The following is a 21,706-nucleotide window of genomic DNA, read 5'->3' on the forward strand; positions in this document are numbered from 1 at the left end:
ATACATTCATAGACACACACAGATTCTAGACATATGTGCATGTAATACTGCAGAATTACAGATACAGATCTCTACCTTCGTTCAAATCTTCGTAAAAATAGTCCCTTTGAAGAAAATATATCGTCAAAGATAAATGAAGATTCCCTATTGGGACAAATTTTTTTGGATCCTTTGACACAGATACTAATTAGTACATCATTTCTGACCCACAAAATCTTTGTGATATCGTCTGAAAACAACAACATGAAGTTTTTATACAGTAGCTGCAGCCTGGTTGTTACTAGAAGTACAAACAAGTATATTTTCTGCCTCCCCTGGGACTTTTTTTTTTTTTTTTTTTTTAGAGAGAAATGAGAACGTTGTGCAATCCAAACACGTTATGCATCCATCAGGCAGAGATTTGAGCACAGAAAAATATCCCATTAAATTCGCGAGCCAGTCAACAAAGTAATCCTTCACATCCACAGGAGGCTACCCAACCTGACAGACGGACAAAAGAACCAAATATAGCCAATCCTGCTGTGGTGAGATGCAGGCAATTTATTGGCATACCCCAGTCAGGATAGGTGTCAGGAAAACAATGATAACTGTAGGCAAATCCATAGTATTACAAATTAAGTGACAGAGAGGATTACTTCCAATAAAAACCTCTGCTCGCTTCTAATAAACACACGAGCTTCTGATGGAAAAGCATGACAAGCCCAGTGCCACTTTACATTCCTGGATTCAGGAGGCAGTACTGATCTTGCATTGATTTCAATGGCTAGTTTCTCTACAGGGGTCACACGTGAAAATCAGTGATTGCTCACTTTTCATCTTCCCATATGTTATTGATGCAGGAAACGCATCAACAGCAATTAGCCAAATAGCCTAAAATTTAAATTTAAATGAATTACTTAAACATATCAATCCCAAATGATTGATCTAATACCTTTGCTTTTTCAAATCTAATGGTTGCGTAACACACATATCTAAATTTAAGTGACTTTTGCAAATTGAGCATTTTATAGTTTTTGACTGTCGGCCGACTTGAACAAGGAATTAACAGCAAGTTTAGAAACGTGGTGGTTAGTGTCACCTTTAAGATGACTGGAGCTTTCAGACCAGGATGTAACAGTTCTGCCAGACCTGATAAGCATTATGCAGAAACCTGTCAGCAGGACATCAATTCAAAGTGGATTAAGACAGAATTTCATCTATAACCTTGAGGGCTTTTTTTTTTTTCTTTCTTTCTTTCTTCGGCTTGTGGTTGGCACGGTGGTGCCAAAGTTTATATTTTAATAATACAAAGAGATCACAAGAGCAGTGAGTTTGTGGAGTTGTCAACTCCAGCACATAATTTTAAATGACAATTGACCTTCAGTGAATCAGTGGTGACAGAACACGGCAGCCCACCTCAGGCACACATGTCACCATCAGCTCAGAGAAGTTGACTGATATGTGGGTTTACGGTACATTCCAGGTACGGGCGGCTTGCTGGCTTAAGAAAACGACTGCTATCTTTGAGTAGTTCAGGGGCAAGTCTCAATCACTGGATTCTGCTTTGTATTCGATCTGCAGTGTGCAAATCGGCTGATACCTTATCAGCTCCCAGTTGCATGTAGAACAGCTCTGGACCCCCCCATAGTGTTTGAGACTATAACATGTTACTCCCTGACCTTGAGCTATGGCCATATCCCCCATCTAAAGTATATTCACTGACAACATCGAGTTTGTGGAAGATAATTGGATTTTGCTGCATGCTGGCGTGGCAATGGAGGGAGTGTGGTTGGAATGGATGGGGACTTCCTTAGTAGGGGGGGGTCAATGAACATAACAGCAAGATCACCCACCACCCAGCACTATCGCTGGCTCGCACATGAACAGGAGGCAGCCACCCGTTATACACAGGCACATGCTGTGTTTTCCAGGATAAATCTCCTTTTTAATATGCAAATTCGTTTGGAATGCTGAGACTGAGGAGGCAGAGCGCTGACGTTTCTCTGGTCTTGCTCTATCGCACAGTTTGTGTGTGTGTTTAGCTTGTACTGAACAAACACCGGAGATGAAAAGACTGAGAAGAAATAGTTAAAGAGACAGAAAAAAAAGGAGTCTTTAGTTAATGTGGTCATTCTTGATAATAGAGGCCAGTGACTAGCATCACTGGGCTTTTCATCCTCACTTGGACTCCATGTACACCTACTGAAGTCATGACCCTCTGATAGAAAATCAATCTGGAGCCCTTTTCTGGAGACAGGGTATCTAAAGACAGCAGAAAGAGATTCCCCTCCTGCCATGGAAAATTAGAGCTCTATATTTTAAGCCACTGATAAAATCTACACGAAGTTGCCATTTGAGATTGGTCACCTCGCTTGGTACACAAAGCCTTTATGACAGGTCTTCATGTTCATGTTCTGTTAACACGGTCAGGAAAATGTTGATTTTACTCTGACACACGCTTGTTTAGGCCACCTCCTACTCTTCAGTATCAAATAAGTCAGTTCAAAAGCGCCATAAACTAATGTTTTATGTCTATAGAAAGAAAAACTGAAATGAGGCTTTTCCAAGAGGCTTAATTTCTTTAATTTCTTGCAGTGTGATAGTATTGGGTTGCAATCGATGTAGTAAAGTGCACTTAATGGCAATGGAACCTATATTCTCAGAACAAGATTCATTTATAGACGACAATGCCACTGCCATGTTAATTGAACGGATATATTAAAAAGCACAATATTAGATTTACTCAATACTTCAACTGTTTGAGGCTCTGTATGCCATAAATAACAATGTATTGGAAAAGGAATTTACTCCTGTAATAAACCCAGAGGAGAAGTGCAGCCTCTACTGAGTCAACACTTGTCTGGATTCTTTCTTGCAATCACTCATACTGATACACATGCAGACCACATCCAGAGATTTGGAAGTCTGGATTAATTAATATCTTAAATCTAAAATTGCTCATAAATGCTTGTTTCAAATGAGCTCAAATGGTCATTTCAGCATCACGTCTGCGGACTGTGTCACTTAATTTAGGCAAATGCTGTGCAGCTTACCTATGCCTGAAGTCTTTGTTTCTGTCAGTTTGACAAAAGCAGTGGAAAATGAGAGAAGGGAGAGAAAGGAGAGGAAATGTTAGTTGTTAGTACGTAAAAATGAATTGGAAGAGAAACACGTTAAAACGTTTTTTTTTTTTTTTCCCAATCTAGTGAAAATTGTGACCGCTGAAACAGACAAAGGAATTCATCTTGGAAACGTCTTCTGTTAAGACCCCATTACATCCTCTTCAGCTTCCATCGGGGCCAAACTCCAGCTGACACAGGTGGATGAGAGAGGCAGGACCATCAATCCCGGGCCTTTTGGGCATTTTCTGCCTATTTCAATCGACCTCGGTGTTTTATGACCTGTGTGCAAGCCCCTGTGCACAAACTTGCGGTACTGAGAGGATGTTAGCAGGATGCTACTCCTTCGTTACCTGAGCTCCAGGACGCTGGTGACATTCCCTGTGGTGAAAATCCTCCTCACATAGTTGAAGTCTCCCACATATAGACTTCCATCTGAGCCGCAAGCCAGAGCCACAGGGGCCAGCAGCTTGTTTCCATCAGCCAGGCCGTTGCAGCTGGGGCAGGAGATGCTGCGCCTGCGCCCATTCCCCATCACACTGCCGATCACGGGAGGCTGCTGGGAGATGAAGACGTTCTCTCCATTTCCCATGTGAAGAATGCCTGATGAGGGCAAAGAAAAGACAAGAGTAACACCTGCAACCTGCTTTGATATAGCAGTTTGCAGGTGTTAAGAACCGCGGGCTGTTCTTTCAGAAAAATTGAATGCAAACAAAAACCCAAATGGAGGCTGATCATGGCTAAGGTTTTGCAGTTTCGAGCCTTCGAGCCTTGACTCGAAGAACAGGCAGTTTTGTAATCAGTGTTTTCTGATAAACTGAAAATTTTATTTAAAACAAAGCGGCACAATTATACAGCAGTTAATTAACATGCATGGCCTCCAAAATATGTGACCAAAGCAAGATGTTGTCTCAATTCAGGTTGAATTTACATTTTTAGGCACGCTGAAATTCTTGTCCATTAGTAATGATGTGTAAAAACCTCTTTTCAAATTAGTTGAAAAAGGTTTTCATATGCTTCGTATGCGACCTCAAAAATATAAAATGTTTTAACATTGTTAGTAATTAGTGAAAGTGCCTTTTACCAAAGGTTGGACCCAATTAGTCGTATCTACTTAGGCTTATGTGCATGTATTACCTCCACCTTTGCAGATTGTTGATGGAATTATTTGATATTTTATTTTATTTATTATTAGGTCCACATTTAACCTGATTACAGAAATTATTTCTGCATTTCACAGAAGAAATATTGTTTGGAGTTTAATTTTTGAAACAGATCAAGACACCTCCTGATTCTGCCATCTTATCCTTCCAGAAATTTGTAAATGAATTTGCAATCAGTACAGAATAGATTTGCAGTCTGGTGTGTAGAGATGCACAGAGGGCTTTGAAAATGAAATGGGATGATTACTGCGTGTAGACCCGTTTCTGCTGGATGGGTAACAATGCTCCATTGCTGCAAGTCCCTGGCACCTAGTGATTGCTTAATACAGTTAGAATTGATTATTAGATAACAAATTTCAAAATAAGTGGAAGTCAACACACAGGTAATAATCTGAGGAACAGGTGTGTCTGCACTTCTGCCAGTGTGAAAATTGAGGTGGGCCTGGTGGATGGAAATACAGGCTAAGATGTCATGTGGAGTCTTTTAGAGATAGTGAATTGCCAGAGAGACATAATCGCAAAAAATTGACTTGCCCCAATTAAAATGGCACTGTGCCTGCTTTTTTTTTTTTTTTACCTCCACAGGTTCTGTGCATGAATAAAAATAGAGCAGCATGAGTACGGTTCAAATGCAGGCACTCAGGTCTGCACCTACAGACACATGTTTCCTGCAGTAGTGCTAATTTACACTTGGAAGATATTCAGATATGTAAATGTAAAGATGCTCCTGCTGTCCAATCAGTATAATTATATTTGAAAGTCAGCATCTGCATGTCTGGGGTAGTTTTTCAGCTTTTGATGGTACTTGGTGACCTGAGTTCTTTGAGCAGCACAGCATTTGGTCTATCAAGAAAAATGAGCCAAGCAGCCCATGAACTGGGACGTGATTTAATCTTAGGGCCTGCTGCTGCTGGGAGCAGCAGACTGATCGCAATTAAATTAAGGATGATTCTAAAAATCCTGGGCATGAACAAGACATGGATGTGCCAAAGTGGGGATGGGGTAGAGGTGATGTGTGGGCAAGTGGCAGACTCTCCCTCCTCCGGACAGCACATTCAGTCTCACCAGGTTTAGTGTGACAGATCAAAGTGCCACCTCCCTGAACATTTTTCATCCAAATCTCCTCTGACGAGCCTTTTCAGATACAAACAGACTAAAACCAAGCTGGTGACAGGTGTTAAAGCTTTTCTCTCTTCTCGCTTTTCTCCTTCTGCCTTTCAGGAGCAATTTGCTCGCAATAAGAAAATTGACCCCCCCCTCACCTTAAAATGGAAAGTGGTAATAAAAAAAAATAAATTCAGATGACTACCCAAGGCTGCACGATACTGCCGTACTGAAAAAGACTCTACAGGCTACAGACAGTGAGGACAATTCACTGTTTCACTAAAAGCATCATTTAAGGTTACGAACATGGTGGTAGTTATCCGCACTCTTGTGCACATTTCAAAGATGTCTATGATATGCAATAAGGAGCGACAGACTAAAGGTTTGTACCACAAGAAGGGTTCATTTTTAACAAAACACGGAGGCTGGTATTGAACCCTTTCATGATTTTTATGATACAACTAAGGTAAAACTGCTAAGATTAACCTGCTTCCGCATACTAATATAAAATAATACATCTACATTATGCCGACAAAAATTCTAAAAAAAAGAAAAAAAAAAGTGCGCTGGGACACAAATGCATTTATATCATTGTGGTAATGTTATTTATTCAGCTGAATAAATAATAAGGTTAAACAAGGATTTCTTGCAGTAAAAAATTCCCTTCAAGTTGGTGATCTAATGAAAGAATGACATGGCTGATAATAAGATTTTGCAATTGACTCACCACTCTGGATATTTAAAGCATGGTGCTTGTCTATAGTCCATCCTCCCAGTTTGGAGGCTGTGGTTTCGTAGCCCTGTAGAACAGCAGTCCTCTTCTCCCATAGAATAAAGTCTGGACATGACTCATACTCAAAGCCCACAGATACTAGAGAAAGCAGAAAACATAAAGCACGCGTCAGTCAACCAAATGCATTCTGGATGAAAGAAATAAAAATGTGCAATATATGCAGCATCTACTTCCTCACTTACCAAAAGCTTCAGACAATCCGTAGACCTTCTGGCTGTAGACGTCAGCCTTGTCCCACACAAAATCGTACGAGAGGTTGGGGGCAGCAGAAAACCACTTTCTGAACAGCCTGCCTTCCACCGCCACCATGAGGTGAACCTTCATCAAGTTGAAAGGGATTGTGGAGTAGGTGAGGGTCACCCTCAGTATTGACTTGTAACCCGGGGTCCTGCTGCTTAAATAGCCAAGTTTCATATCCGTCCCTGGTATAAGTATTTCTTCCTGCAGGGACTGTGGACAGAAGAAGCAGCTCATCAATAACAGCAAGAAGAGACATAAATCTTCAACTTAGCTGACGGCAAACGTAAATAGTAGACTGATTAGAAATTATTTTCTTCAGTGTTTATGGCAATGTTAATAATTTGTTAGTTTATTTATTTATTTATTTATTTATCATGCTGGCAATCAATTTGTCAATTCATCAGCAGGAACTACAACCAATTTTTCATATCCTTGGCTCCAACTGAATATCTGGACCCAAGGGAAGATTAGAAACATCAATTAGAGGACAATTATAATCATTCATTAGACAGAGACCAATGAAAAATTTGTTCATCGTGTACTTTGGTGAGTATTTTTCATAGCTGCTTTAATCACAGCAGGTCCTTCACCAGGACAGTAGCCTTCCCCGCAATCTATACGACCACGGCAATGGCTCTGTGCACTTGACTTCAGAGCTTAAACAGTGCAATAATATGAAAGTAGGTTTTGTAAAGATGTTAAAGCCTGGGGGAAATTTCAACTAAGGTCACATCTACAGCCTCTTAATGATACAGCAGCAGGCCAGCACCCATTGAGGAGTGTTCGATCAAGTGGGGACAGCACAGGTTTGGTTGGCCAGCTCCTCTCTGCTCTCATTAAGTCACTTTTAATCACCTGTCTCCACAGTACGGAATGAAATGACAATTAACACAACTACCCAACGCAACGCCGCTCAGAGGGCATGTCACATACGATCTCTTTCTTTTTAAATGCTCACAGTGCAGCTGGTCTAATGTTAAGTGGTCAGAATTGTCTTTTATATGGACTAATATAATTTAGATTATGTTCTTGTATAGTGCTATTACAGCTCAAGGAATAGCAAAGGCAAGGCTACTAAAAATAGCCTGCGCTGCATACTAAATTCACTGATATGCCATAAATCTTGTGAAGCAAACTGGGAGACAAAGTAATTAGAGAAGGGCACAGAGATGTCTGCTAGACACACAGTTGTTTCAGATTCAGCTGTACACTCAGGCCCATACAAGAGTGCGCTTGTACCAACAAGACACATACACATGTAGACAGAAATCAAACTGTATACAGTCAGGAAATATAAAAGCAAATCCTTCCTAGTGGTGCTTGAATGCTTAGCCTGGGAGCCCATCAACTGGGGAGAAATTAAACATGTCAAGGTAGTTTTCTGTGTGCAAGGTAATCATCATCACTCTGCAGTGAGACAGTACAATGCACATTATAAATCGGCCAAGTTCCAAGGACCAATTACACCAGAGAGATAAAATCACAGGACTGCCCTGAGCCCTGAGTTACTATTACACTTGTACTTGATGAATAGTCTTCATAGTCTCTCGCAGATGTGTGGCATGAATCATTTGGAGGAGAGACCCGTGTAGTTCACAACCTGAGGGGCAGTGAGAGGATGGCGAGCAGCAGAGCATCACCTGGATTTCAGGAACGACGTTCCCCCTTTCGGAGCAGGAGCTGGCGAAAGCTGTGAGCGGAGCCGGGGACACCACAGGGCTGGGTCTGGTGAAGCTGCTGAGATCACAGCTAGGGATGTCATTCTCCTCATGCCGCATCACAATGGTATCCATGACAAAGAAGCGTCCCCATGGCAACCAGAGAGTGTGTTCCTGGGTGATGAATGGAGCGCGCTCAAAGTGCAGAGCTATGGCTATGCCCCCATTGGTCACTAAGTCAAAACTGGAAAACAGACATGTACAGTGTTCAAGACGATGACTGACGTTTCATAGTGAAGACAACATAAAATACATTTATTTCACACAAATACAGTTGTCAACGCATGCAGTCTGTTTTTTAAACCATGCCATGGTTTTCTGAGGATAATGAACATTTTCTCATTAAGTGTTATTGTAACAGATCAAACTGTAATAAATTCTTTTTGATGTGTTTTAGTAAACGAAGCTATGAGTGGATACAGTTTCATCATTTACATTATCTTTGAGGCACAAAGATCTTACTGAAAACCCAGTAGGATGCTTGCCAACAATCTTAGAAGCGCGTCTTTTAATTAGTGTCATAATCTGTCGGATTTATTTGAAGAAAATAGCAGATGTGTGTTTTGAGTTCAGACCTAACTGCTTCACCCCTGTGGGTGAGCGTAATTCACTGCCCCTGTGCTCACATTTATATGTGAGAGAGGGAGATTTGTGCTGCAGCATGGAGGCAGCCGCCACTTCTCCATCGATCCTTTAGACGAAGGCTGTCCACTCCAACATCAGTCTAAAAGCCCTGCAATGCAATCCCATCTAGTGTTGCATTAAAAGGCCTCTGCCTCTACACTGACCTGAGTGTGTCTCGGTAAACAGGCTGAGCTCAGGCGATTTCATCACCTCTAACTGCTGCATGGTGACAACAGAGTGTCTGCACCTGCACTGGACTTCTGCAGCTCTTGTCACCACTCTCTAAGAGCCAATTAGCACCTGCTTGCCTGTGGGCTCCTGGGACGGGGCTTCATCATCACACAAAAAAGCATCTTTCACAAATTACAGGTAAATAAGCGGGTCCAAATAGTGGCCTGTAAACCTGGTAACCTCCCTCTTGGTTTGGGGTTCTATATAAAGAATTTGCTTCCCTGGAGGGTGAGCATCTGGTTGGCTGAAGCGGTAAACAAAGGTTTGTTCCACCCTAGTGTTTCGCCCCTTGGTGGGATGGAGAGGAAAGTGAGTTTGCCCGGTGGTACAGAGGCTGAAGAGCTGATGGCAGCTGTGATAGCACCAACCTTGTGCTGCCATGAGCCGTCACCAGCGGTCCAGCTGAAGCCGCTCAGTCTGCCTGACACCTGGCTGGCTCTGGCTATGAATGCTCAAAACACTCGCGAACAGACGATGATGGGATTCACTGGCTGTCATGACAACAGCCTCAAGCCACGTGACAAAACATATTAAGTTACCTCGAACAGCCTTACTTGCCTGTATCCACGAGGAATGCATCAAACTCAAAGAGTTAACCCTGCGAATGAACTTGGACCCCCTACATACAAATTCAAAATGATTTCTCAGCCACTGTAGATTTATAATGACCTGGGTGGTAACTACTGATGGTGCAAAAATGAATCATGGGCCTGGCGAAAGTCAGTGAGAATAAATAAGAGCTGGGCGCTTCCACATTTATCATGGAAATAGATGCTGTAAAAATTACAAATATAAAATAATAAATTACCGAGCATCAATTGAAATAAGTGGAGGTCAAATGTAGCCAGTTTCAGGTCAATAGAATGCCTCTTTTTAAAAAAATAACCGAGTCATCAAGTATATACTGAATTTCCCATATGTATTGTGGCTCCTATAGAGGTTTTCCAAGCACCTAATAATGTAATAAGCTGAGATCCATGTCAGCATTTACTCATTATTGGAGAAAAGTATAAAAGGGAATGGGCCTGTATCAATGCTCAGCCAATCAGAAAATAGCTACACAGCTGTAAAGAAACTAAACTAACCTCTTTTGTTTAGGCTAGAAAACTTTTCAAGATAGTGGAAAAGGTAATTTAAAAAAGTAAGCCCTTAGACAATAAAGAACACATCATAAAAATGAGTTGAGACAGCTTTCCTATTTCTAAGTGGCTGAACAGGTGCATTTCTGATTTCACGCTGCACTGAGCGTGTTTACAGTGATTGCAGGGGAGTTGCAGGAGACTGGGTATGTTTACAGGGAAACCTGGGAGATGGAGTAGTGTTTACACATATGCTGGAAGGGAGAAAAGAATATAGGGCTTTGCAAAGGAAAAAAAAAAAAAGAGTGATGCATAAGAAAAATGGGGCATGCTTAAATGGGAAAAGGATAGAGATGAAGGAAGCCAGTGCCGTGGAAAGGACAGGAGACCTGTGCTCAAGTAAAAAAAGCACAGGAAATAAGTAAAAGAGTAGTGCCCAGAAAGGAAAGGCTTAAGGGCAGTGGGAGATTAGAGAGGGGAGGAGCACGAAGGGATGGAGAGCAGATGAAATGAGTGAGGAAGATGAAGATGAGGTGGAGATGAGAGATTCTAATAAAACTAGGAAAAGGACACTGACAAGGAGATGGAAGGAATGAGCAGAAGCAAGAATGATCGAGATCAGACCAGCGGCAAAAATGTGGGCCTTTAGAGTGTCAGTGACTGATAAAAGTGTCAGGAGGAAGTGGAGCTTGGAGAGCAAACACCAATTCGTGCTGTGCTGTGATAGAGGGGCTTGGTTTGCCACAAAGCCATACTGAGACTGACTACTCTGAGAGATACAGGGGGATTGGAGGTTGAGAGTGTGTTCTGTATGTTTGCAATCCGATCTTAAAAAGTGTTCTCAGAAAAGAACAAAAGCTATGGAGACAACATTACCCAAAGTTTTCGTCTCAGGTGTTTTGTTTTGATTCCAAAAAAAAAAAAAGAAAAGAGAAAAAAAATGTCAAAATTCGTCATTCGTTTTGTTTGTCTGCATTTCTCTCAGAAACTCTCCTTGTTCTAAAGCAGTGACACACAGGGAGCTCAGATTGTTTCCCACTTGTTTTTTTTTTTTGTTTTTTTTAAGATTATTTCACCACAATGATTTATCTCACTCCAGAAGGGTTCTATTGGTATTGTAATGATTCAACAGGAAACTAGATGAGTTTATTGACATGGTTACAGTTTTCTTGCAGAGGAAGTAGATACAGATTGTGGACTTGAGTGTTATGGATTTATGTCAATCAGTGCATTTAGCATGCATAATTTCATGAATGTGGTTTTAAAACAACCGCAGAAATAGTTGAGGTTAATTTTGGGATAATTTTTAATAATATAATACCATATTATTAAGCTATAACATGAAAGGAGAACGATGCAAAACAAATTAATTGCACGTCTGGGCCCAAACTTACATTTTTCACTCAATTCCCAAAATCTTTCATTGTCAAATAAATACCGTCCATCTGCACTACGATTCATAGCCCCAGTGAGCGGCTTTGAATTGGCATATTTTATTCTGTCTCCTCCCCTGCTGCTACTGAAGCATAACTTATGAGTGTACCAGAAGGTCTTTGTTTGATTTCTTTGGGAATTGAGCCGAGGATGCCAAAATTGGACCAAATGAAAGCACAAAGCAGATCAATGGAAGCACAGTTTGCAGTGGCAACTGTGTTTTTTTTTTCCCCTGCCATCATTAGATTTCAGCACAGTTTAACAATAGTATTTGACAATGGTGTGTATATATATATATATATATATATATATATATATATCATCTGTGTACAACTTATTTAGGTACCAGGAAGAGGCATTCCATTGCTCATTTCTGTTCATGTGTGCGGTGTGTTAGTCTAAAAACTAACCTTCCATCCTGCCTGGTAATTGTGTAACCATAGGACGGGTTGCTAATGAAACTGATGTTGACTCCAACCAGTGGGGTTCCATCTGAGGTCACAACTTGTCCACGGATGACGCAAGCATGCCTGTATGGGAGGCAGATGGAACAACATTGTTACAATGATGGAAGGGACCAAAGCAATTGTGTACAAGCAATAAAAAAAGAAGAAGTCCTACAATAAATCCTGTTAATTAGAGGCGGCATTGCATTACTCTACATTGCTGTTTGTAATGCAGTCTGTTCACCTCACACACACAAATTGGAATGGATAAAGCACTTACATTACCAGAAAGTCAAAAAATACTGCAGAGATAAATCAATGCCTCTCTGGCTCCATGTCAGAAAAACTGACCATTTTCAATCCAACGCAGAGCAACAGGAGTGAATTGTACATGGGTTGCTATTGGTAATCCAATAAACAGAATGCATAAATGAAAGGCATACTATCTTTTCCTCACAGGGAACTAAATTAACGAAGAACCTTTAACTGTGAAAAAGCAGTAAAGTAAGTAAATATGGCTGCTGTCAAAAAAAAATAAAATACTGGACACAATAAAAGCAAAAAGCCATAACGGAACGAACTAACACCTCCTAGCCTGTCTCTGAGGATTTCTCTATCCAGAATGGCAGGATAATGAGATAAAGAAGCTTTACTTTGCTTTTGCTCTAATTAAAAAAAAGAGGATTTATCTTTTCCATTATGGAATGGAAGAGAGGGAAATAATAGGACTGCAGATTGCAAGACTTGCTTGGCTGGTGATCAAGACCTCAACAGATTTCCAGACTGACATCGAGTCTCCAGAAGCTGCATAAATTAGATCTGATCATCAGTCCCCACCAATCAATAGTGGGAAGTCGTCCAAATTCAACTCCTAATCTCACTGAACTGATGAGTTCAGACCTTGCTGTATCACAGCTCCCTTGTGGAGTTCTGCCCTCGTCATTAGTGAGGCCCAACTCATGGTCAGCTGTTGTTCCTGTAGTCGTTTGCTAAAATCGGTCCCCTAACAAATGCCTTACTGCCACATCTTCATTAAACCATGGCTATTTTTAATGCATTTGGGTCTTAAACACTGCCACGAACTGGAAACAATTAACACTAGCGTGTTAGTAGCTGCCCTCAACATGTCCTTACCAGAGGCAAGATCATTCACCCCACGCTATCCTGGTCCCCAGGAACCCAGTTTTATGATAATTAGGGTGGGTCCCCTTCAGAAGACCTTGGCTGTCCACCACTACACTGTAAACAAGCAAGGATATAGTGCTCTGAATCCTTGGGCTGATACCCAAAGATCTATCGAGATGCATTTACATAGAATTACTACCAAAGTTAACCCAGCACTGGCCTGGCTGTCTGCGATTAATCATTCATGCCAGCAGTTTATTTTTGAGTCTTGTTTGAAGAGCCAATCATATCTTTTCTTCCGCTTTCACACCTCCATTTCTTCAAATGGAGGTGTGAAAGCGGAACTATCTCCCTCTTGCCTCTGTGAACCACATGGGATTCCTGTCAAGACAAATGATTTAAATATTGACATCAAATACAATGGAGAGAGAGAAGCAGAGAAATCATGAAGCATCCACCGCAGGAACTTCGGCTCCACGGGAGATTTCGCTTGTCCAAAGTCAAATGGGACATCACAATATCTCCAGCCGCCAGTTTATCATACATCATGTAAACAGAGAGCAAAGCAAGGACATACCAACAGGTGAGACCCGCGAGCTCAGCAGGTTCTTTTAAGAGGGAGAGGGATGGTTATGGATATCAAGATCTCGTCTGATCAGATGTCGGGGAGTTTTGCGAGGTTTTTGCCACACATCGAGCAAATAAACTTTGCACTCAGCACTTCTGAAAAAACTCAACGTTTGATGTCTGAAGTTGAAATAATTGAGAATGAAATTTTAGAAGTAGTAAGATTATGGCTTTTGATTATGGTATGGTGAAAGAAAGGGAAGGCTAATTTTCACAGCTAATTACAGCAGTTTCACAATAAATAAATAAATAAAAAAAAACAAAAAAAAATAAATCTAATTTCATATTCATTTGCCTCAAGCTGCCTGTTCCAACATAGCTGATTGCCCATCACAAATGACTCTTAGTGAACAAAGCACTGGCGGAAAATATCCCCACAAAGGCATCATGGACATCCAACTTTTACACAAAATACATTTGTCAAAAAATTGTAAAATGGCCCAGTAACTGGCACATAATTACCACACTGCTCAATTGTATTTTAGACTAAATAAATATGCATACCAGACTTAAGTATAGGGAAATTTCAATGAGCTAGGCTAATAAATGGTACCATCAGCACAAAAGCAACAAAAACATCATTACCCACACAAATGACTTGATTATAGGGCAAACGCTGCTGCTAATGTAAGCATGTCACTTCAGCCTTCCTTTCCCCCTGCCTGTACGCTATCCAGCACACTGCGCAGTGTGAAATAAGGAGAGATCAAGGTAAATTTTTAGCTCACCGAACATATAATGCTGATGAAAGGGACAGTGCGCAGTGTGAGGGAAAACAAATAAGAGGTATTCTGACATTAATGGTCTGAGTCTAATAAAAGATATAAATAGAATAATAAAAGCACAAGCCTATAAATGAAGCAAATGGCTTCTGCTTTGGTATTATAAGCCAGCTATCAATCTTTGCCCAAACTGTTCTATGGACAAAGTCCCTGTTTACTATTCTAGTCAGCATCCAATACTAGGCCTTGGCAGTTTCTCGTATTATGTGTCATAGCAGAGGGCTGAGACATTTTATGCAGTGGCAGATGCTTTATTCAGTGGCACCTTTGCAGTTTTTTGTGGTGGGAAACATCAGAAATAGCACTCCAACATGTCTACTAGCATGAGGAAGTGGTTAGTGGATCAATAGCGAGATGATCAGGTGACCAGGGCAGGCGTAACAGGAAGACGTTAAGACCGTGCCTGTAAGGCTCATCTGAAGCCTAGAGCCTCCTGTCATAACCGCTCATATCTGTCAGAGGGTGGGCAATGAATACCAAGCATGAATAATAGATTAACACTGATATTTTTAGGTGAGTCAAGGCCTCCAATCTCTTGCAGCTCATCGCAGAATTCTTGATTTTACTTATTTATGGCTGCATCTTCTTGTGAGAGAGACAAGAGTATTACTCGGCCCTGTACGCCTCTTCCTCTGTCCAGTGAAGAACTGCAAAATGTTGAGTGGTTCTTGAAAGCTTGAAAAATGTCAATGAGGGAAAATGTCACAAAGTGAGTTAAGAGTGCTTTTCTCAAGTATTGGCTGACACGACCGCTAAAAGTTCAAAAAGAGGCATAGTATGAAACCAATGAAAGCTGATTTATTGATTTATTTATTTATTTTCTTTTCTAACTGTAAACTGAGTGACTGCCGATGACTATTTGCACACAGACAAAAACCCTGAGGCAACATGCCAAGTGTGGACAGCGTATAGATAAAAACATGTTTGAGTACAAATACTAACGCAGCATTAGGTTAGCAAATGTCACATTATATGCACATCTCAACAACAAACCAATACTAAGATTTGCTGTGTTGTAAAACATACTAAAAGGAAATGATGCTACTGGAATAGGGACACTTTCAAATTGAATTTTCCCTTCAAGTTCAAAGCAACCACTCTTTTGGAATAAAAATAGTGATGTCTGAAGCCACCACCTTCTGCCATCAGTTAAAAAAAATAAAAAACAAATCTGTATGACGGTAAAAAAACAAAACAACAACAACAAAAAAAAGAAGCAACAACTCAGATAACAACTCCACGCTGTGAAGTTTGTTTTGATTTGCCCGCTGTTTCTGACAGCATTCTAAAAAAAAAATAATCACAATATCACAAGCAAATGAAAATTTGAAACAATCTCAATGTATTTAACTCACTATGTTGCTGTGTTCGTTTCACACTAGTCCAATAAGCCAAGATAAGAGAGATCCGAGAGCAAGCGATTAAAGATGAAAAGAGAAGGAGACAAAGGCAAAGGGGAAATAGGGGAGTCTTATGGGAGTTTGACAGCCATCCTGTCTGATATGAAAGCATCTCAGATTCCATGGCCGAGGTGTCGTGAGCTCTCCCTCTGGGAGTGGGCCTCGGATGGATTACAGTAAGAGTAATCATAATACATGAATATGAGATGCCTTTTTTTTTTGCCACATTCCAAGTTTGTCCATTATCATCTGTCCATCATTAACCTTTATGACACCAGCCTTGACCATTTCAGCCCCTGCTGCTTACAACTACTTCCCTCCCGCAGACATTATCGTCTGGGTAAAAACAAACAACAAAAACCCTCCCTAAGCTCTGTCAGTGCAATACCCATAGATTGTGATTATTGCATTAGCCTATATTAATAATGAAAGCCACTGATTGATTTGTGCTTGCACCTGTAAAGTCATTACTTGTGTGAGGTTAGCGAGGATGTGAATTCAAACTGGATCACTGTTAAATCTAGTGGAAATGAGCAGAGCTGCACAAGTGTGTATATGATCAAAGTCAAGCATCCTGAGCAGCAGAATTAAAATATGAAACATATTAAATCCAGCAGTTACAAATTTAAATGACTCAACTGAAGTATGATATCACAAGAAACTCAGGCATGAAATACTAATGATAGAGTAGGAAAAAAAAAAGGAAAATTCAATTCAATATTGATGTCAAAAATCCCTTCCCAAGAAAATAATAGCTTTCATCTGGTTGCTGAATGCCAGCGTCACTGGTGTATGGTGGGAGACGGTGCACGAGTCACTCACTTTCCATCGAATGGATTAGCTCCAGGGATGATGTGGGTGCTGTCTCGGCCCACCAGGAAGCGAACCCGCTCATAGAAAGTTTGCAGGTTGCTCTGTGTAGAGGACATCTGTGTCTCCTGGATTATATCCAGGGGGTCAGGGGAGCCCACACACAGAGAGGTGGTGTGACAGGTCGCCTGCATACAGCAGTCTGGATCCATGCAGTCCACCAGGCCATCTGATAAGGTGAAAGAAGTCACACATGCATGCCAGCATTTAAAAAACCGTCAAGTCAAACACCTGGAAAAGAACAAACAGCTGAGAATATATATTTGAGTCATTGGGGTGTTATTCATTTTGACTGCTGTTTTACTAGATGACTTAACTACATGATGTCATGTATATTTCATCCTGGAGATAAATTCAAAACACCTCCGGGGATGCTTGTCGTTTCTGTAATTTCATTGTAATAACACAAAACAGAGCGAGCGGCTTTGCAATGCACTTCACTTTGCTGAAGTGGGTCACCGGACTGTCTACCCTTTACTTTCAGGGGCCTATCTGGCCAGATGGGTGTTAAAAATAAACCATGCTGTCAGGAGTCAGTCAAATCCCCAGCAGCACCCAAGTCTTTGCCACTGCCCCGTGGTCCCTGCGCTGTGATGGGGAGACAAACAGCCCCTGCATAAATAAGGGATGCTAGTGCATAGCTGAGGCCAAAAATGAGGGCTTGAAGAAAGGAAGTCACGTCTCCCACTTGGCCTTAAGAGTAGCGCAGACCCCTGGCTGGCTGACTCTGTGTGCAGGCTCGACTGTGCCTGGGGCTAGTTATCGAGCAGAGCAGGAACTTCTCCCTAGGGCCAGTGCATGCTTGGGGCGCAGGGCCATCTAGTCTGTTTTTTAAAAAAAAACCCTCTTGTCCAATGGACTGACTGGAAGCCATTCCTCATCTTCACCTGCATAAGAATACAACTGAGCCCGGGCAGCGCATGGCAGGTACAGTACACAATACTCTCCAGCACAAAAGGTGGACGATTTTGTAGTGAAATCATGTTTAGTTAAGAGTCCCCGTTGATACTTTTGCCAGGGTCAGGCATTGTGGTGTGTTTTTTTTTTTTTTTTTTGCGATATTACCTCCATCGTTGTCCTTGACATCACTGCAGGCAGTTTCCATAGAGGTGTCACAGCCAGTGCCCCTCCAGCCCAGCTGGCACACACAGTACCAGCCATTGTTACCCAGAGTGCACCTACCATTTCCATTGCACAAACCAGGACAGCCCTCTGTGTAAGGAAAAAGGACAAACAAAGAGGTCGGCACAGAATACGAAATTAAACAGGTTTAATAGGAGACACGCAAACGCTGTATATTGTTTGTGAACCAACTCCCACAGTAAAATAATGACAGCAATGCAGCTTATTGATGATTGTGAATTGTTGTTAATATTTCTCTGTTGGCAATAGACAAAAGTCCCTTTAAATGGGTGAGAGTGGCTTTAATGAGCCTCAGCTGAAGTTGATTAATATGATACACCTTTTGTGAAGCTTATAATATCCCTTTGCAGTAAAATCAGATAAGGGGGATCTTCTAAATCAATATTCGCTCATTACTACAGTAGATTGGCCTTCTGTATCTATGGTACTACGGCTGGGTAATAAGAGCAATGGTGTACATGCTGGCAGCCTTGCACATAATTGGATCTGTTTTTATGTGATTTTCAAATGTGACCATCATTACGATTATAGCATTGCTGCTGCTGTCGTCTGCAAAAAAGAATGAGCTGCATCAGAACTGCATTAGTTCTTGAAAAAAAGATGTATACCACGACTCGCTATCTCTCCTCTCTCTCTCTCTCTCTCTTTTTTTTTTTTTTTAAGTTGTCCCATGACTTTTCTTATAAATTGTTAAAATTATCCCTTCAGGGAAAGTGTAGTCTTTCATTAACGAGAGCGGAATGCAAAATATAATAGTAGGAAATGGAAAAAGCTGAGCTCAATAGCATTGTGCAGGAGAGGACTTTGTTTGCGCTAATTCTGTTCCTGGACACAAACTGCCAGCTTCAGTAGAGCTGAAAACATGCTGGAAAAGAATGACAGGTAAAACGTTTTGCTCTGAATGGGCCTTCACAAGGGCATAGATCAGGGGATTATCTCACCCATTTTTCTGTGGCTGTTTAGAATTTATCTAGTACCTTATGATCCCTATCCCCTCACTGAAGTAGAGGCAGAGGGTTACATCTCAGGATATCACATATGTTTCTCAAAGTTTGTGTTGTTAACAAGCTGTCTTGATAGAGAGAATGCTAAGCTGACCCATTTTTATCAACTAGAGAGTCTGGGCATGCTACCTCTGCGGTCTTCCATTAAAAAGGGAGAAGGAGAGAACCAGAAAGAAGGAAGAGGGACAGGAGGATATTTATTAAAGGGAGCAGGATCGGCTGAAGAAGAAACAGTGATGAGTAAAAAACAGAGATAAGTCTTTAGGAAGATAAAGGTAAAAGCAGAATGAGAAAAAGATGGGATGAGATTGTAGGTCACATGTTTCGCTGAGTAATGCATCAGCTGCATTTTAGCTGTGGCGATGCAAAATTACAACAGTGTTGTTCTAACACATTTGTGCATTCATGCTTTTCAAAAGGTGAATTGAGAAGTGAAAGGCATTTTATGATCTCCTGTCCTTCCAATATGAAAAAGCCAATTCATAATATAATATTGTTGCAGCAGTGCCATATTAAAATATGAGGCTTTTAGCCATGTTAGTTGGCCCATCGAGAACAAATTATTAAACATTTCATGCCCAACCTGCAGTTGTGCTTTCTCGGTTGTCGCGATTCATTGATATGTTCCAAATACACCCTGGAGAAAAAAACTAGAGTTTTTGTTGAAATAGAGGTAAATAACAAAAGGAGCCACCAGCACACAGACTACTTCATTAATGTGAAGCAAATTGCGGAGCATTAAAAAAATGTAAGAAAAATAAATAATCCAATCCCCATTTCTTCCTCTCTATTTCCCTGAGGAAGGAACTTGCTGCAGAAGGCCAGTGCCATTAGAAAGTATCCTCCCTCCTAAACATGTTTGGGTATTAGTCACCCTTTTATTGAGCAAATGGACAAAACAACACTGGTTAGACCAGTGGAGACAGATGATTAGCAGGCTCTGAATGTTTATTACAGGGATAAATAAAGATCTGCTCTCTTTTGGCATCGGTTCAACTTAATTGGCAGTGCTTTCAGAAAGGATCCCCCGCTGAGCTCTGCCCAAGTCAGCCTGTAACAGCTCCAGACGTGAGGGTGCGAGTGTTCGAAGGACTACTCTGGCAGCCGCTGTCATGCCAGGTGGTCCATTACCAAGGACACAGTGAGAGTGAAAGAGGGGACCGGAGGCAGAGAAGCAAGGCTGCTGCAGAGCCTCAACCCCCTGCTTGCCCTGCACCAACCAGACCATGAACTCTTTTAATTAGGTAGGATGCGGCCTCAGCACCTATCAGGCCCTGCTCACAGCTGCATGCTCATCCATAATGCATGGCACAGGTTATGAAGCCCCTTTCCCAACGTCTCGCAATTGAGAAAGTCAGGCTGCACGCACACACACGCACACACGCGCGCGCACGCACATATATACACGCCACAATTTCAACACATAAAGAAAGGAGCACAACTTGACTCACCAGGTGCGAAAGTGCTAAGTGGAGATTACTGTGTGACAATATGGAAAAAAGTTGATGGAAGGTGGAGATGTTTCAAATGACTTGTTTGGGGCAAGAGGAGGTGCATAGTGTTTGCATATGTCAATGTAGGGGAAGAGCATGGTGTGTGTGCTTGGTTTGTTAATGCTGGCTGGAGTTACAATGGAAGGAGGGCAAAATAGAAGGAAGGAGGAATGTCATACCTTTCACTACCTTATCCAGATAGTGAGCTTGGGAGATAAAAGACAAGACATATAAGGGAGGTTTGAACAGTGCCACTTCCATGACAAGACAGCAAGGCAAGGTGTTAGTGTACATTACAAAAGGTAAATGAAAATAAAAAGAAGAGTGCAGTCATAAAGCAAAACCATGCGTTTCAAGCAACACAACAAATACAATCAAACACAAAGGGAGAAGGGATGGAGACGTGAAAAAGACACAGAGGTTGGAACAACGAGAGAGAGAATGAGAGGGAAGAATAAAGACGAGCCACATTTCAATCCATCCCCATTTATCAACTGCCAGAATCGGCGGAATATCTTAGGGGAGTGTGTCAAAAGCAGCGTGATTGATGCACACATTACCAGGCTTAAATCTCTCAAGCAATATCAGACGAGAGGTCAGGATGTCCAGCGAAAAAACGCTTTTAATCTTCCAACACCTATATAGACAATGAGGTCACAAGAGGCTTTGCCAACGGCGAGGCCATATCGGACCTTCCTGTGCTCCATTGCATAGGGCTTTGGGCCAATGTAGAGCTCTCAATAATGAAAATTGATTTAAATTGGGATCTTTGGCTTCTTAATGGTGGGCACTGAGGTATATTCTTGTCAAGGGAGTGGGGATCTCAATATGGCACTTATAAAAGGCCCATCAATAATGTAAGACCAGCGTATAAAACATTCACAGACTGATCCAAGGCTCTGCACTAAGGCAGCTCTTTTTCAAGCTATGCATGACAATGTTGAGGAAAATAATTTTTACCTTTTTCAATATGTAACAAAACCTTCACCTATAGGGCATTCTCAATTTTCTATCGAATTAGTTGTAAAGTTCTGTTCATAGAAATGCCGCAGCAGAGAAATAGCTATTGTGTTGCCACTTGCTCTTTGATGCTTGTTGAGTTTTGGAACCATATAATGATCAATGCTGGTTAATATCGGGATTTTTGTAAATATACATTATTTTGGGTAATGTTATATGCTATTCAAGCTGATGTGGGGTAAAAATATTCATCTTCATTCATCTTCAACCGCTTTCTCTGTTTCCGGGTCACAGGGCTAAAAATATTTCCCTTTGCAATATAGAGGAAAATATAGAAATATCCAAATAAAAAAAGCAATATTTCAAAATTGT

The 21,706-nt window shown here is 41.2% G+C and overlaps 1 protein-coding gene across 4 annotated transcripts in view; it reads right to left on the reverse strand.

Annotated features, from left to right (window-relative positions):
- tenm4 (teneurin transmembrane protein 4) overlaps positions 1 to 21,706 on the reverse strand; it is a 107,806-nt gene that overhangs the window by 28,447 nt on the left and 57,653 nt on the right. For 2 of the 4 annotated variants that reach the window (XM_029516815.1, XM_029516812.1), the window contains 7 exons: positions 17,800 to 17,946; positions 16,687 to 16,903; positions 11,895 to 12,014; positions 8,039 to 8,300; positions 6,341 to 6,608; positions 6,093 to 6,236; positions 3,452 to 3,701 (listed from right to left, as the gene is read on the reverse strand). In XM_029516815.1, coding sequence (XP_029372675.1) covers positions 3,452 to 3,701; positions 6,093 to 6,236; positions 6,341 to 6,608; positions 8,039 to 8,300; positions 11,895 to 12,014; positions 16,687 to 16,903; positions 17,800 to 17,946 — 1,408 coding nt within the window. Of the gene's footprint in view, positions 1 to 3,032; positions 3,054 to 3,451; positions 3,702 to 6,092; positions 6,237 to 6,340; positions 6,609 to 8,038; positions 8,301 to 11,894; positions 12,015 to 16,686; positions 16,904 to 17,799; positions 17,947 to 20,553; positions 20,581 to 21,706 lie in introns of all 4 variants that reach the window. The other 2 variants (XM_029516814.1, XM_029516813.1) reach the window with 2 other exon arrangements.

Source organism: Echeneis naucrates, chromosome 13 (genome assembly GCF_900963305.1).
Source record: "Echeneis naucrates chromosome 13, fEcheNa1.1, whole genome shotgun sequence".
NCBI lineage: Eukaryota > Metazoa > Chordata > Actinopteri > Carangiformes > Echeneidae > Echeneis > Echeneis naucrates.